Here is a 17,053-nt window from a genome sequence, read left to right on the forward strand (position 1 = left end):
TTTAGTCGCAGGTGATATAAATCAGCACTAGTCATGTACAAGTCACAGCTCTTATAACTGGACTGTAATTATCCTTCACCATTGTGTTTACAACGTGACCAGCGCTGACTGAATGACAGCAAGCAGAGATCTTAGGAATTGATACAGGAAGTATATTGGAGAATTTTATAACTTCATTATATGAAGAATAACCTTTAGTTGCAGAAGCGGAACTACGTTTTTAATAATGAACAAATCTGAAATGTTTCTTAAGGGGCCGTTCACACGGGGCAGAATAAGCCGTACGATGTACTGCAAGCTGCGCTACATTCTGCCCCCAAATCAGCAGGTTACTGCAAATTTTGATGCAGCATTGAAAATGTATTAAAACCTGATGCAATTCTGCATCAAAATCCGGAGATTTTGGTGCGTAATTCCGTAACTTCAGATTTGGCTGCGTCCTGCGGCGTAATTCTATCCCGTGTAAAAAGTCCATAATGGTGAATATCGTTTCCTCTGCTTGAATGAAGCGCAGTGGTGCAGAGGGTGATGTGATACATGGACACGGAACGGGACCATCTCTACCACGGCTACTTCTCATTGTACCGGGTGCAGAAAGACTCATCCTCAAGCAGCGGTTTGTTTGGTTTTATTCATAGATACATGAAATGAATATTGCAGCTCATGAAACGTGCCTGGAGCCATCCGATCGTACTGCAAGAAAACACGTCTATCACAGATCACATCCGCAGGATCTTCGGCCGCAGCGGCAAAGCTTTACAAAAAGTTTAAAAACAATCAAATGCCTTATTTAAATCAAATGTGAATGACCCGCTGTGTAATTCGGTGATCAACTATCCTACAATGGTGCTTCAGTCTGGGTTCCTAATTGTGTATAAGAATATATATATTATCCATAGGTGAAGGGGCGGCGACCGTGTGCGTCCTGACTTAAAGCTATGCTTCTTTAAATTCAAAGAAATAACCCTTTCATCCCTGAGAGCCACAAATGTGAACTTGCACACAGTTTGTGATAATGTTGTGCTTTAAATTATGAACTTTTCAATGTTGCACTTTTGTATATTCCTGTATATCTGGAGGTCCGGCTGCCCTCACACCGGCGTTAGGGTCAGTTCAGGCTTTCTGCTCCGTTTTTGGAGTAGAGAAACGGAAATAAAACAGGAAAAAAATTAATCATTTTTCCCCCTATTGATTTAAGCAAACATAAAGGCTGCTTCCATACCGTACGTCCGGTTTTCGCTTTTTGGATGGAAAAGTAACACTGCCGACTGCGCTACTGGCCCATCCGAAAAACAGAAACTTAACAGAACAGAAGCAAATGGAAGCTTTTCTGTTTGCTTTCCGTTTTTGCTTTTTAAAATCAATGGGGGGGAGGTAAGAATTAAAAAAAAAACATAAGCTTTAGCATGATTGCCCACGGACAGATTTGCACGCGTTTCCCACGGTGGAAATCCGCAGTGGCAAGGTTCTATTGAAGCTAACAGCTTTCTGCCTGCCAATGCACACATGGGATTTCTACCACAGATTTCTGCAGTGGGAAAAAAAAAATTGCGCAGGTTCTATTTAACAGCAGGAGGGCTCCATTGATATCAAGGAATGGAGACCGCGGACAAACATGATCACCTGCTGGCACTTTTTAGTTTTGAATTGCGGTACTCCCACGGGCGTATTCCGCATCGCTTGTGAGCATGAGCTTTTTATTTCGGTTTCTCTCCTCTAAATATGGAGCAGAGAGATGTAACCCTGAACTGACCCCAACGCCGGTGGGAAGGCAGCCTTAACTTGGCATTAAGTAAGCCTTCTTCATGGACCAACCAGATTATGCAGCATCTCTACATATATATATATCTATACAGATATATATAGATACACACATATATTAGTATGGTTCTAGGTTGCTTTGTGTCTCATTTCCCCAACTGACGTCCTATCGGCATGTAGTGCAGGAAGCTGTAGATAAATAATATTTTGTCACTGGGCGGGACATACTTTGACATGTTTGCTGTCCAATGTATGTACATGACTTTGCAGTGCGGACCACAGAAGGGGCGATGTTTCTTTAGGGTAGCGGCGCTCCCAACATGCTGTGGTAAGAGGGTATATGATTTCAAAAAGCAATTCAAAGCTGCATTTATGTAGGAAGCAATCGCAGGGTATGTTTGGCTTGGCGCATCATCCTTGCTGAGCCCGAATGCGTTCCTTTTCTAATGCCAGTGAATATCCACGTCCTGAGAGTCCGAACCTTACGATGCTGCCGGTGCCCATCAGTTCAAGCATTTCTTTCAGTCTTTCTCATAAATGCATTTTTATTATCTCTATATGGATCGCAGAGGCTGCTTATTCTTCAATAAATATGTGGTTAAATGATTGGTTTTTGGTTTTTATATTTTCCATGGACAAGTTCTTATTCGTCCTCTTCACGGTTGGCATATATCCCTGCTTCCCAGCGTAGTGCCAGCGCACTCTTCCTGCGATTTACTCGGACTGCCTCAAGGACCTGGAATCAGAAGAATCGTACAGTTATTTCTCGCTTCTATATACAACTTACTTAATCAAGCTTCAGCATTTGCGGTTCACAAAAGACATTCACCTACATTCCCAGTCAACATTTGTGCATCAGTGAAAATACATGAAGCGCTGCAGCAGCCGTGACTCGATATATTATCACAAACCAGGTCCCAACCCTGCAATAATTACAGGAATATCTAGTGGGTGAGGTGGCACCTGCCGGTTTAGCGGTGACAGACCATTGTACACATCTGCTAATTAAAGTAGATTATTTTTTCTCACAGATTTAATCAGGTGTTTCCCATGCTGATCTCCTAGAGCTGCAAGAAAAAGTAAAGGCCCATTTACATGCAAAGATAATCTTTCAAATGATTGAAAGATTTAAAGTTTTAGCGATCTTTTTACATAAAGTGTTAATGAACACTGATGTCCATTAACACTTTATCATCTTCATTTGCATGTAAAAAGGCCTCCATGAACCGTTTGCAGAGCCCAGCATGTGAATAATCACACGCCCTAGTATGCACACTGCTGCATTGTTCTCGAAGGGGCTGCCAGCAGAATACGATGTAGTCTTATGACTCCCGGGGAGAACACAGCATGCGGTCTCTTGAGAGATACTTTATCTCTCTGCAGCGGAATGATGGATTTTAGGTTCACCTTAAAATCATCGTTCATATGAAAAGTGCATGATGCCTGCGTTTACATGTAACGATTATCACTATTTTTGGTTGTTTGTACAAATTTTGAGCGATAATCATTACGTGTAAATGGGCCTTAAGTAAACCTTTAAGGTCCATTTACACGCAAAGATCATATTTCAAACAACTGAAAGATTGAAAGTTTTAGCAATCTATTCGGATAAAGTGTTAATGGCCATTAACACTTTATCATCTTCATTTGCATGTGAGAGGGCCTCCAGGAGCTGTTTACAGAGCCCAGCATGTGTTCAATCACACACCCAAGTGTGCACACAGCTGCATTACTGTTTTGGCAGATTACATTGATATCTCCCACTAGTGTAAGATAACAGTGTGTGGTCTATTGAGAGATAAATGTGTTTGGCTTTATCTCTCAGTAGCTGAACGATGGATTTTATATTCACCTTAAATAATCGTTCAAATGAAAAGTGCCCGATGCCGCGTTTACATGTAACGATCATCGCTCATTTTCGGTCATTTGAATGAATTTTGAGCGATAATAGTTACGTGTAAATGGGCCTTTAGGAATCACCTGGATTTTTGCATTGATTACTAATAAAATGCGGTCTAATTGTTATCCAAGTCAGAATTATATACAAACACAATCAGTTATTAAATACATTGATCAAACATTCATAGTGCAGGGAGAACAAGTACATGAATCTTTGAATTTAATAATCTCTTGCTCCCCTTTTCATAGTAATGACCTCCACCAAATGTTTTTTTTTTGCTGCAAGTAAGATTTTGAACCATTCTTCCCTGCAAATGTGTTTCAGTTCATCAATATTTCTGGGATGCCTTGTATGCACAGCCCCCTTTAGACCATGCCACAGAATCTCCATAGGGTTAAAGCCAAGACTCTGACTTGGCCATTTCAAAGCACAAATCATCTTCATTTTAAACTATGCTCTAGTTGAAATACTTGTGTACTTTGGGTCAGTGTCTTGTTGCATCATCTGACGTGTTTTCAGATTGAGGCCATACACTGCTGCCCATACATTCTCCTCTAAAATGTTTTGGTACATTGTAGAATGCATTGTTCCTTCAATGACTGGAAGGTGTCCAGGCTCTAAGTCAGCAAAGCAGCCCTGAACGATGATGCTCTCTTCATCCTGCCTGGGATGAGGTGTTGGTGTGCAGTGTTCTTCTTCCTCCAAATGTAGTATTGTGTGTTTGTGCTAAAAATTCCTCTTTTGTCTCATCTTTCCATAGAACATTTTCCCAGAAACATTATGGAACATGCAGGTGACCTTGCGTGACCTTGAGAGGCGGCACAATGTGGTGTCTTTTTGGACAGCAGTAGTTTCCTTCTTGGTGTTCTTCCATGAACACCATTCTTGGGTGGCATTTTTCTAATAGTGGACACGTGAACAAAAGCTTTTGCATTCTATAGAGCTTCTGTAGGTCTTTTGATGCTCCCTTTTGGTTCTTTCTCACCTCTTCCAAGATTGCCTGTTGTGCTCTTGGAGTGATCTTAACAAAATGTCCATAACGGGAGAAAATAGCAACAGCTCTGATTTTTCTCCTAGGTCTTTAGCAATGCATTTGTAGCCTTTTTTGTTTCCCATGTCTCTATAATATGCCTGCTGACAGATATTTGCATTGAGGCATTGTTTACACTAACCAGTCTTTCTTGAGAAGAACAGATATGTTAGCACCTAGACTTTGTGACTTTATTTAATAGGCAAAGCACCTGTGAAACTCACACTTCCAATCTAATCTCCTTAATTAAAGGGGTTGTCCCGCGAAAGCAAGTGGGTCTATACACTTCTGTATGGCCATATTAATGCACTTTGTAATGTACATTGTGCATTAATTATGAGCCATACAGAAGTTATCAGAAGTTATTCACTTACCTGTTCCGTTGCTAACGTCCTCGTCTCCATGGTGCCGTCTAATTTTCAGCGTCTAATCGCCAGATTAGACGCGCTTGCGCAGTCCGGTCTTCTTCTTTTCTGAATGGGGCCGCTCGTGCCGGAGAGCGTCTCCTTGTAGCTCCGCCCCATCACGTGCCGATTCCAGCCAATCAGGAGGCTGGAATCGGCAATGGCCCGCACAGAAGACCTGCAGTCCACCGAGGGAGAAGATCCCAGCGGCCATCTTCACCAGGTAAGTGAGAAGTCACCGGAGCGCGGGGATTCAGGTAAGCACTGTGCGGTTTTCTTGTTTAACCCCTGCATCGGGTTTGTCTCGCGCCGAACGGGGGGGCTATTGAAGAAAAACAAAACCATTTCGGCGCGGGACAACCCCTTTAAAACATCTGTTTGCCAATTAATTCTTGGAGAATCCATTAACACAGAGGTTCACTTACTTTTTCTGTGGATGTGTGCTCAATAAAAGACATCAATGATACAACTGTTTATGATGTTGTCATATTGTGTTTGTCTATAGTAGTGACTTCGATAACAATCAGACAGTGTATTAGTATTCAGTGCAGAAATCCAGGTAACTCCAAAAGGTTCACTTACTTTTTTTTGCAACTATATATAAAAAAAAGAATGTCCAACCCATAAACTGAATTTTATCTAACATTTACATAAAGTTCATTAGTTTTCATTACTCAGCAGCTCTTGATAACTAAACTAGAATCATTAATATACAATGCACACCCTAAGGGAACGTAAAATTCATCCCATTTGCTTGCTGTTCGCTTGGCTGGCTTTAAACTATGCCAGTGTGCCTGCTCAGCTTTTTAGTCTAGGGGTTTCTTCTGAATCACCAAAAACAGCATCCAAACAGGACCCTGGAGAAAGCCGTAGGCTTTCATTAGTCAAACGAGAACTAATAAGGTCTTTGACGAGGCTTCCCATCCTTTATGGCATTGAAGCTGGACAGAATGATGCAGTCAACTATGCAATTTTGTCCAGCACAAATGTCGCAAAGGGAACCATGTCAAAGGGGGAGCTTTTTGGTTTCTAAGTCTATGGTTCTGCCCAGATGCCATTTTTGGTGATTTAGAAGGAACCCTGGGATGGAAAGGCTAGTAGGTTCACCAGCACAGAGAATTGGCAGATGTTGGTGGGGAAGGTTGAACATATAGGATTTAAGCATACGTGATTCTTTATTGCCACTGTCAGACGGGTCTATCAGCAGCCGCTACCGTATCCCCACCATCCTGAATAAAACTGCCATGCGCAAATGTTTATGGTGGACTTGGCAGTAACAGTTGTTTTGTCATCTTGAAGGGGTTGTCCAAGTTGTAAGATCTCGGGACGCTCAATCATTGAGGTCTGTTATTGGCTACAAGAGCGGGCGGGACTGCAGCTGTCAACAGAGTTCAGAGCGGAGGACCGAGCACCGGAGCGGATCACAGCGGGAGAGGGAAGAGGTGACTACATTGCTATTTGTCATTTTACTGCATGGGGAAGAGGTTATCCAGAGATCTTACAACTGCTTTAATGTATTCATAGATCTGCATGACGAGCAATTTAGTTTGCACACTTTTTGGGGTCTATGAGTTTACATATTAACCAAAATCTTCACAGTAGAATTAAAAAAAACTGAGATAAGAAGATTAAGAGCTCATAAATATTAGCTGGTAACATTGAAGTGGAGGTTCTCCTTTGGGGAGCTGAGCCTGGTCTGCACCAACAGTTCAGTACACATTGTGTGTGTATATATCACATATAATCCTTACAAACTGCTTAAACAGTTCTCACAGACCTATAAACAGTGATAAATGACACAGACAGCACAAACATAATGACAACTGAACCATGCACTGAGGAGTAGGCATGCAATGGTGGGAATACAGTCAGGTCACAGGTACCTCAGTAGTGACTCTGTAAGACAGTAATTTACAGGTGTACTGGTGAGAGAGAAGGAAAAGAGGAGAATTAGTCCACTAGACACTGACAGACAAGATACAGTACAAGCAGCACATGGATTGGTTAGTACAGAAAGTTGTATAACAACAGTCCTCTCCATTGTGTTTGGCAACTGTTCTAGTGACTTATCACCTGACTTTTATAGCACTCCGGTCTACTATCATGGAGTGGGAGTAAATGATGCTCTAAAGAATAAAACCACCATTTAAAGTTCAACCATAACTCAAGCTATGAAAAAATGTCCTTATTGTATAACATACTGTATATAGGACAGTAAAGGTTCCTTTACAGTAAATGTAAACACGGCCATCAACAGGGTGATGAGCGATGATTCTCTCGCTAGTCGCTTCATTCCTCTAAAAAACGATAGGTCAGCAAACAACTACTGAACAATAAGTGGGCTGTGCCATTTGCATTCTTCAACGACGTTTCTGAGCGTCTATCTGAACATTAGTTGCTCAGTGTAGAGGTACTCTAAAGCATCCAAGACCTTTTTAGAATGTGCAGAAATATACAGGGTGATTCAAAAGTCAGGGCCACCTGGAATATCTTCTGAACAAAAAAAGATACAAGTAGGAGACTTAGTGGAACACTTAAATGGGTGGTGGAAAACTTTTTGCCATCTTGCTGGCAAAAAGTCTTAGATTCGGTCCAAGTAATGTCACTAGAAAAGGGATCATGGGATACATGATTTAAGGGTAGAATTTCATCAGAAATTGATTGTTGCAGTCAGTTTTTTAATATCTGAAACCATTTTTGAGTTATAGCTGATGTCATGTTAAGTATTAATAAAATTGTTACGTTGAATTATGTGGTATGGAAAACACGAATCACATGTCTTTTCAGATACCATTAACGATTCAATAAAGAATTTACATAATTCTGATAGTCGGTCATAGAAATTAACTTGGTGTGGCCGAGGTTTTCAACCAAGAACACCCAGGAAGACAGCCAGTGACTGCAAGAACTGTCAAGAAACTGATTCAGAAGTGCAAGGAAGCTGGTAGTGACTTTTGGTGCTTGTGGACTCTTCATGAATACAGCTAGCACAGCTATTGAAAAGGGGATGGGAAACAACTTAGACGACCAGTTCTCCGCTTGTCCTGGACACTACCGGTTTCCCTGAACTTCTGAATCAGTTTCCTGAGGCTTTGGCTACCTCATGGGAACTTCTGTTACCAACCATCAGAATGATCTCAATTCTGTATTGGATTATTAACGTCATCTTCTAGTACCTAAAAGACATGCAATAAGTGTTTTCCATACCCCATAATTCAACATGAAAACTTTATTATTACTCAACATGACATCATCCATAACTTGAAAATGTTTACAAGTATTGTAAAAGTGACTGCACCTACTAATTTCTGAAGACATTCTACCCTTAAATCACGTATGTCACGACCCCCTTTCCATCAAAGTTTCTTGGGCTGAATCCAAGATGACTGCCACCAAGAAGGCTTACAGGCACCACCACAGACAAAATGTTTTCTACAAAGTTTCCTACTTGTATCTCTTTTCTGGTGGCCCTGACTTTTGAATCACCTTGTACTATACATACATTGTCATCTTAGTCTTTATAGAATGCCATATAGCGAAAAAACAAATGTGCATAAATAAAGACTATTGTAAGGTTTGGTCTTTTCATGAGGCTTGTGAAGTGCAAAGTATGCGAGACTTGGAAAACTTTGTTCTCTTTTGAGTCAGTGTTATGCAAGGAATTCCAGTCTAAGGACTCATGGCCTGTATGATGCCACACAGAAAAATGACTTTGTGTGCCGCCATACGGTGCTTTAATGAGGCAGGTTGAAGACAAAGGGCAAAAGATACAGCAAGATAAAAGTGTTAGGATAGCTCATAGTAACCAATTCGCCAACTACCTTTAATCTGATAGAAATCTGTTTAATCTTTGGTGCCATGCAGGCAATGGGAAATGAAATGTTAGAACATTTCAGCTGTAAGGTTCTATCTATTGAACATCACTATTATCTATATGCTGTATTATTTTTTCCTTTTCTATTATTTGCAAATATTTTAGTGGCCCCGTGGAACATGTAGATGATGATGATGATGATGGACTAGAGTTGTGCTTAGGGTGTAAATGAGGTAGAAAGTAGGAAGATGAGATGCAAGCAATGAACGAAAAAGTGTTAGAACAGTATTGCAGGTGTGGGGTCTCCACCATAGTCTACACTTGGAGTTGTTGGAATGCATGGTTGTCATGGACAATACATTGGCGTGATATCAGTGCGTAGTGGGCCAACAACACACATGCTCATCAATGTATGTAGAAGCAGGTCTGTGAATGTGGGCTAAAACATACAAAACAGCTCTAGCCATAGAAACATTGCTAAAGATGTAACATTAGAAGAGGGGTAGACTGAAAGTTAGCCGAGCCCAAGGCATCAAAGTCATGGGGGCTTTACCACCAATGTAATCATAATACACTTGATCTGGGTTAATAAAATGCATTTTAGGAAAATGTAGTACCTGCATTTTTTAATTTAGTCCCTAAACTTTATGTCACAGCTCGCCAGCAATGTCGGAGAATAGGGACGGGGATGACATTATGGTGTCAGTCCTCGTCCACGTGATCCTCACACTGGTGAATGCCATTTTATTTCGGCACTGGATGCCAATGGGGGTCACTTCTCTGCTGGTGAGTGGATTGGTTGGTTGGCTTGGAGGCGTGTATTCCAGTCAGCCAATCAGCTTTAGCTTGAACATCTCCTCCTCACAGAGGACAAGGGTTATACTCCCTGTCTGAAGGAGCTTCTAGTCAACTCAGCAGCTTGGTTTGGTCCTGTGTCTCTATTTAGGTAAGTCTGACGGGTAATTTATTTTATTTGGGGCGTGGTTACATCTTATATTCTGTATATTGGTGGTTTATATACTCGTGGAACATCTAACTTTTCCTATGCTTGTGTAACATCTAATTTAGCCGCAATCCCTGTTACCAACTGGGGAAAGTCAGCGGTCACCACAGGTTTCGGATGTGGGGTTGCCCTAATCAGCGCGAGTGCTCCGCTTTTAGGTAGGGTCTCCTCGAATTCGTAGGTTAGGGTCAGATTCCCCATATCCCTACTCTTGGTTACCTTATGTATATTTGACCTTTAAGGACATAATATGTACGGCAGACTCATGCTTAAATAGTAAATGCCCCCCCTGCACTAGTTGAAGGATCAAATAGAACATGAATGCTTACAATGTAAGTAGTATTGCATTATTTGGTCTAAGTAGACAGAAGATTACATGAAGATTAGCATGTGTTATGGAGATATGTAGCAAAGATGCACAAAAGCATAAAGAGAAAGACAACTTACACTAGAATCATCCACTCGGTCACGTCTCTTACTTTTATGGCTCTCATAATCATCCATAAGTGTTTGCATGAGATTTTTTGGACGTTGGGATCCTGTTGGATCTTCTAGCTGAGGATCACTTAGTACAGGGAAGTTTTCTGCTCTTGGTGAAGATGGAGATTTTACTTTCTCTATTTTACCTGAAAAGATAAAAGTCACAGGAGTGTTATATGGATCAGATATTAAAGCTTACCTGTCATTTAAGGTGACGTTTCAAGTTAAGATGAAGTGCGTAAACGAGAAATAACACTATCTCTGCCCATGGCATGTATATTGCATTTTTCACGAGTCTACCCCTTTTTGCAGGCTACATCTCTAATTTTCAGCTTGCTCTATGCTGGTGGGTGGAGACTAGCTGCTATGAAGTCTCCATCAGTGTGCACATGGAAAACTAGAACATCTTCTTTCCTATCTCTTTGTAGCACACACTCATAATAAAAAAGTGTAATGAAAGACATTGTACAGCAGATAGGAGCAGTGTAGATGTGATATCAGTAGCTGCAAGACAGTAAACACTAGCTATTAGCTGCACATCTGTATGAGTCGCTCCGCTTTTCTCTGCCTCCACCTCATTGTCCTCTAGATTTCTGTGGGTACCATGGGACAACAGCCCTCCATTTTCTGTTATACATCTTGTTATATTTCTTACTAGAGACGGACTGTATGCAACAACAGCATTGGACAGAAAATTGGAAGGAAGAGCGACCCCCAGTGGCCAGCAATTTAAAGGAACTCTCCATACAAAAACATAATTTTAGGTAAAGTGATTTATACTTTGGCTACTGTAGTTACTACATTGGCTATCACATAAGCACAAGTTGTTTTAAAAGCCATTGGCCAATTAAGTTGCTGCTGGTTCTGTTAAATATAGTGCATAGTATATCAAACATCTAATTCTCAGTAAACAAATTGTTTGATCTAAAGAGGTTGTACAAGATTAGGAAAACATGGCTGCTTGCAGCATCGCAACACTGCAGTCCTGACATTTTTTGTGAAAGCTGCTACTATAGTTCGTCCCCTCAATCAGAGGCTGCAATGTCCCACTCCGAATTCCCTGGTATCATGGCGGTCAGGATGTGAGCGCCAATGTCAGGATAATGAGTGGAGTGGTGACGCTGCAGCCTCTCATTGGCTGAGGGGTGAGTATAGCTCGGTTTAGTATCTTACCCCAGACAGCTCTATTCAAGAGGGCTGTCCAGTAGCTAGACAATCCCTACTCCTACTTTATACACTAAGAAAGTGTAGTATTCTCTTGTAGCATCTTAAGTCTGAACGGACCAATGGAGAATATTGTTTGTGGGAGGGTAGAACCCAAGGATCCATGCACTGGATATATATATATATATATATATATATATATATATATATAGGCACTCAGAGCGAAGCATACGGTGCCGACACTCCACACACATGCATTGACTAGCGGCAGGAAAGGTGGCTCGGGTTTGCTCTTCTGCGGCCGGCCACTTCGTGTGGCTTCACCTTCAAGTTTCCCTCAACCAATATAGTGTTAATTTGAAGTATTTGCAGCTGATAAACACCAGATAATAAATATATTTTTGCTCACTGGATGCTCATAGAAAGGAATGTAAAATATTCTTGTAGGGTAAAGAATGATCTGGATGGCAGCCCGAGCTACCGCTGATATGAACTCTGCTGCTATTACTTTTATCATAGCAGTAACAAATTAGTCCTAGAATGTGTTACACTCTTTGCCAAAAAAAAATAAAAAATCGCGCCCCTAGAAGAAGTTGTTTTGCTGTAAAGCTTGGCATGCAGTGCCATCTCGGGCAGATATACAAATGATGAGAGTTGCAGTGATTAGATGGACGGCCTGTTACCAGAGACCCTAGAAGTGTCCCCCCCCCCCCCCTCTTGGCCTATAAGAGGCTCTCGGAGGCTCCTTGTGTGTAGTGACCTCTTCTTCCGATTGTGTAGAGCTTGTTGGCCACTAGACGCCTCTACAACGCAGAGAAGAGATGTCACCCCGTTACCAGAGTCTGAGAGGGGCGCATTATTGGGATGTGAGAAGCTGGATAGTCGTATCGATGAATTGTCCCCCACGGGCCGTTCTAACCAGACTGTTAGGGAGTGTTGGGACCAGAGGATGTGTGAGGGCACACAAGGTGACTGGGCTCTGGACGCCCCCTACAGACCACCAGTAGAGAGGAGCATCTGACCAGACTGTTAGGAGGTGTTGGGACCAGTGGATGTGTGAGGGCACACAAGGTGACTGGGCTCCGAACGCTCCCTACAGACCAACAGTAGAGAGGAGCGTCTGACCAGACTGTTAGGAGGTGTTGGGACCAGTGGATGTGTGAGGGCACACAAGGTGACCAGGCTCAGGATGCCCTACAGACCACCAGTAGAGAGGAGCGTCTGACCGGACTGTTAGGAGGTCTTGCAACCAGTGGATGTGGGAGGGCACACAAGGTGACCGGGCTCAGGACGCCCCCTACAGACCACCAGAAGAGAGGAGGGTCTGACCAGACTGTTAGGGGGTGTTGGGACCAGTGGATGTGTGAGGGCACACAAGGTGACCGGGCTCTGGACGCCCCCTACAGACCACCAGAAGAGAGGATCCACTGAACATTCACTAAACAAGAGCAGCTGCAATCGTTTAGTTGTCCACCATCTGACAGGTGGCGCCATCGTTACAGACCCCTGTGTCTGGCCCAACCATTTGGCTGAAGACATTTGGTCTTGTAGAGTCCATTACATGTACGGCCTCTGACACCCACCGTCGCCTCTGTTTGCAGTAGAATCATGAACCACAAAACTGGACGCTACTCTATCACATCTTGTATCCAAGCTACAGGGGGTACATCACGGTAATAGAGCCTCCATGCCCGCCCGTATAACATCTTGCATCCAAGCTAGAGGTGGTAAGACAGGGTACTAGAGCCTCCATGCCCACCTGTATTACACCTTCTATCCTCCAAGCTAGAGGTGGTACAACAGGGTACTAGAGCCTCCATGCCTGACTGTATCACATCTTACACCCAAGCTAGAGGTGGTAAAGCAGGGTACTAGAGCCTCCCTGCCACCTGTATCACATCTTGTATCCAAGCTAGAGGCGGTACAACAGGGTACTAGAGCCTCCATGCCACCTGTATTACATCTTGTATCCAAGCTATAGGGCATACAACAGGGTACTAGAGCCTCCAGCACAGACAAAATAAATGTTAAACTGGGAAAGTTATAATCCTGTAAACCAACGCATGACCAACCAGCAATGTCATCTACACATAGCGGAGTCCATTCAAATAGGCTATGCATAGCAAAAGCATTCTCCAATTAGATTAATAAAGTGCCGTGTCCTGAACGTAAAGTGCGATGGAAATAATGCGCAGTCATCTTTAATGGAGAAAATGTGCTTCAATGTTTTCAGTTTTTTCTCTTCTAAAGGAAAGCACTTTTGTGCAGCTATATAATAAATGACCACTAGGTGTCACCCTACACATACAAACATCTATGGACCACAGTATTCCTCCTGTCGAGCTGTCAGTGGAGGGCAGTAGTATACTCTGTATACAGGGCTGCATGGCCTCTGGTCCACCCTGTCTGACTGTACAACTCTCAAGGGTAGTGTAATAAAACTTTAAAGCGTACTAAAGCAGACAAAGCTTCTGAAGCGGCAGAGAGAATATACGGCAGTCTGCTTCTCACAATATAACAAGCAAATATTATTTGTTTGTGATGCTAGTGTAGGGACCCGCAGGAGGATGAGGACCTTGACGTACGCTTGCAGGCTTCCGCATTTTGGCCCAAATATTGACTCAATACCCGTACTTATTGGTAATTTTTCAGCAATCAGTCTGGCTTTACATGCTGGAGGAGCCCAGGGTGGTAGTGCCAGTGTGGTTCCCTCTGGAGGTGCTGGACAACCCGCTGGGCTAAATTGTAGGTGGCATCTTTAATACGCTGTAAGCCTACATGGTGCATCACATGTATCAGTTGGTCCGGCTTCCTTTGTATGCCTTATCCATGTGCAGGTATAATACTAAGCAGCCAATCCCTCCAGTATGTGGTAGATATGTGAGTGGTTGTTCATCAGTATTGTGCCCTTGTGTAACGCTCCTCCATATTGCAAATTGGCAGTCTGCATGCTGAGGGATGTGGTTCTACACCTGCACGTTGTATCTTGTATCAGCATATCAGTAAGTATGGCCGCTCTCAGTGATTTTCTATAACAATATCAGTTGCACTTTTTGGTTGGCTTCCATTTAAAAAGGCCTTATCACTTTAAGAAACAGATAAGGATAACTCACGGCTATATGCTAGCCTTGAGTACCCATAATGAATAGAGAAGTTTGGGATGCCTCACCCATCAGCAGTCCATAAGTAAAGTCTGATATTACTGTATCTGCACGATGTGGCTCCCCAGGATCAGTGGAGTTCAGTTAGTGAAGAAGTGATAAGACCTCCACAGCAATACAGAATACTTCACCAAGTTTTGCAGTCCTGTCTTCCTCACTTGTACAGGCGAGTACTTAGTGCCTACAGTCCATATTGGGACTGCATCTCTGCATTTCTTACTGTACGTTTTGTACGCACTAATCATGTACATTTGTGCACACAAAAAAAAAAACACGGTCCCAGCCATTGACATAGCCAATTAGTGTAATTAGTTCCCTATGTTCTATTTTCCTGCGCAAGTGTGCAGGAAATTACATGTGTGTGAAGCCGGTCTTAGAATCTGTGTCACATCAGTTCTCTCACAGCTTCATACAGGACAGTAAAGTTATACTATTTCTGGATATCCAATTTTAATTATTCATAAACTTCTGCAATAACTTTCTTTATATGCTACCAATATAACCACCTAAAGACGACTAGATCTGATGTATTTTGTTGATTTGTAACTTAAAAGGGTTTTCCAAATAAAAAAATTTTTTTATATAGTTTTCGGCCCCCTGATCCCAAAAATATATAAAATCCATTTTCTTACCACGGCGCCGGACTACCGCCACGGTATCAGATAGGTAATGACACCGGATGAGAAGACTCAGTGACGTCCCCTAAACCTGTCACATGGCCTTCTAATGAAAAAGCCCCGAGGCAGGTTTACAGGACTTCACTGATGACATCCTGGCCGGCTTCCTATTGGCTGCAGCAGTCATGTGACTAAACAACCCACGTAATCGCTGCTGCCAAGATAAATCGAAGACCGGAGTGGCGGTGATATCTAAAATGGATTTGTATTTCAAGGGTTGGAATCCACAGCATAAACACACGTACGGCGCATTTAAAATCTGCAGCGTTTAATCAAAAACACGGCGGATTCATTGCAGAATATTTTTGCAGCATATGGAGGTTTCAGAGGTTTCCTCCACAGGGCTTGTACTGTAGATGCGGAGATTCCACAGTATGTCTGCCCGGTGTGAAGACGGCCCTAAAGATGCGTTGGATTGACAAACTGGGCCACACTTATAGGGTGTATCCTCTACACCAGCGTTAGTCAACTCCAGTCCTCAAGAACCTCCAGCAGGTCAGATTTTCAGGATTTCCTCAGGTGATGAAATTATCATCTGAGCCTCAGAAATGGCCACATGTGTTCTCTCTATAGCGCACATCAAACACTGGGCCTGCGGGCTCAATCCGGCCCGCCGCCTCATTTCACGTGTCCTGCCAGCCGTGTATTAAACCTTATAGCAGTTATCCAAGCAGCGCTCGCCAGGATACACTGGGATCAGAGTGGAAGTGCGGCTCCAACCCCGTGTAGCGGCTGGTTTTAGTAATTGCAGGTGAAGCTCTCATTGAAATCAATACGATCCCAGGCTGCAATTACAAGTGCAGCTCCCATTGATTTCATTCAGAGCTGCGCTTGCAATTATGAGCGCCGGCCACCACACAGGACTCGGAGCAGTGCTTCTGCTCCGACCCCAATGTATTCCAGCAGCTGCTGCCTGGATATCCCCTTTAAATGCATTCTGCTCCCCCCCCCCCCCCCCTTGCAACTCCGCTCCAGCGGCGCAGTACATAGTCTGTGTCTGCTGACCTCTCCTGACCACTGACGCCTGCCCCGAGGTGAAAGGTCAGCGCTCATAGGCTCAACAGCGACTGCCACCAGACCTGGACTGCAGGCAAGGTGAGTGTAAAGCCTGTAGGGATGCTGCTTGGCCAGAGGCTAGTAGGGGAATTGCTATTGACCCCTGGACAGGCAGCAGTCTGTGACTACTCTGAGGGTCACTTTTACTATTGCGGCCACTATGGCGTCACTTAACACTGTGGCCACTACGGGGGTCACTTACTGCTGCGGCCACTATGGGTGAAATCAATGGGTACTATTAACTATGTATTACGTGCAAATGAATTGTGTGTGTGATATGTGAACGAGCCCTTACTATGACGGCGGCCATAAGGTTGAGGTGGCCCTCGGTGAGTCTGACACCCCTGTTCTATAGGATATCCTTAAATCACGGCCTGTTGGGGGACTTGAGGACTGCAGTTGAGAAGTGCTGACCTAGGATATGGGGTCTTACCTTTCATAAATAGCAGTTTCCTAAATCCTCCTAGTAAATGATTACTCACTCCTAGTAAAGCCTGTTATTATTTACTGCGGCCGAGGTATTCCTTGCCACGACGAAGCTGCCAGTATTAATGAACAATAATCCTAGATTAACCGCACTCGTAGAGAACAGACTTGGCACTG

General features: G+C 43.2%; 1 protein-coding gene across 6 annotated transcripts in view; it reads right to left on the reverse strand.

Moving 5' to 3' along the window:
• Positions 1-612: 612 nt before the first annotated feature.
• Positions 613-17,053, reverse strand: part of PALM2AKAP2 (PALM2 and AKAP2 fusion) — a 251,641-nt gene continuing 235,200 nt past the window's right edge. For 5 of the 6 annotated variants that reach the window (XM_066604444.1, XM_066604442.1, XM_066604448.1 and 2 more), the window contains 2 exons: positions 10,360-10,538; positions 613-2,497 (listed from right to left, as the gene is read on the reverse strand). In XM_066604444.1, the coding sequence (XP_066460541.1) occupies positions 2,405-2,497; positions 10,360-10,538 (272 nt within the window). In that variant the 3' untranslated portion in view covers positions 613-2,404. The remainder of the gene's footprint in view (positions 2,498-10,359; positions 10,539-17,053) is intronic. The other variant, XM_066604443.1, reaches the window with a different exon arrangement.

Source organism: Eleutherodactylus coqui, chromosome 5, assembly GCF_035609145.1.
Source record: "Eleutherodactylus coqui strain aEleCoq1 chromosome 5, aEleCoq1.hap1, whole genome shotgun sequence".
Lineage (NCBI taxonomy): Eukaryota > Metazoa > Chordata > Amphibia > Anura > Eleutherodactylidae > Eleutherodactylus > Eleutherodactylus coqui.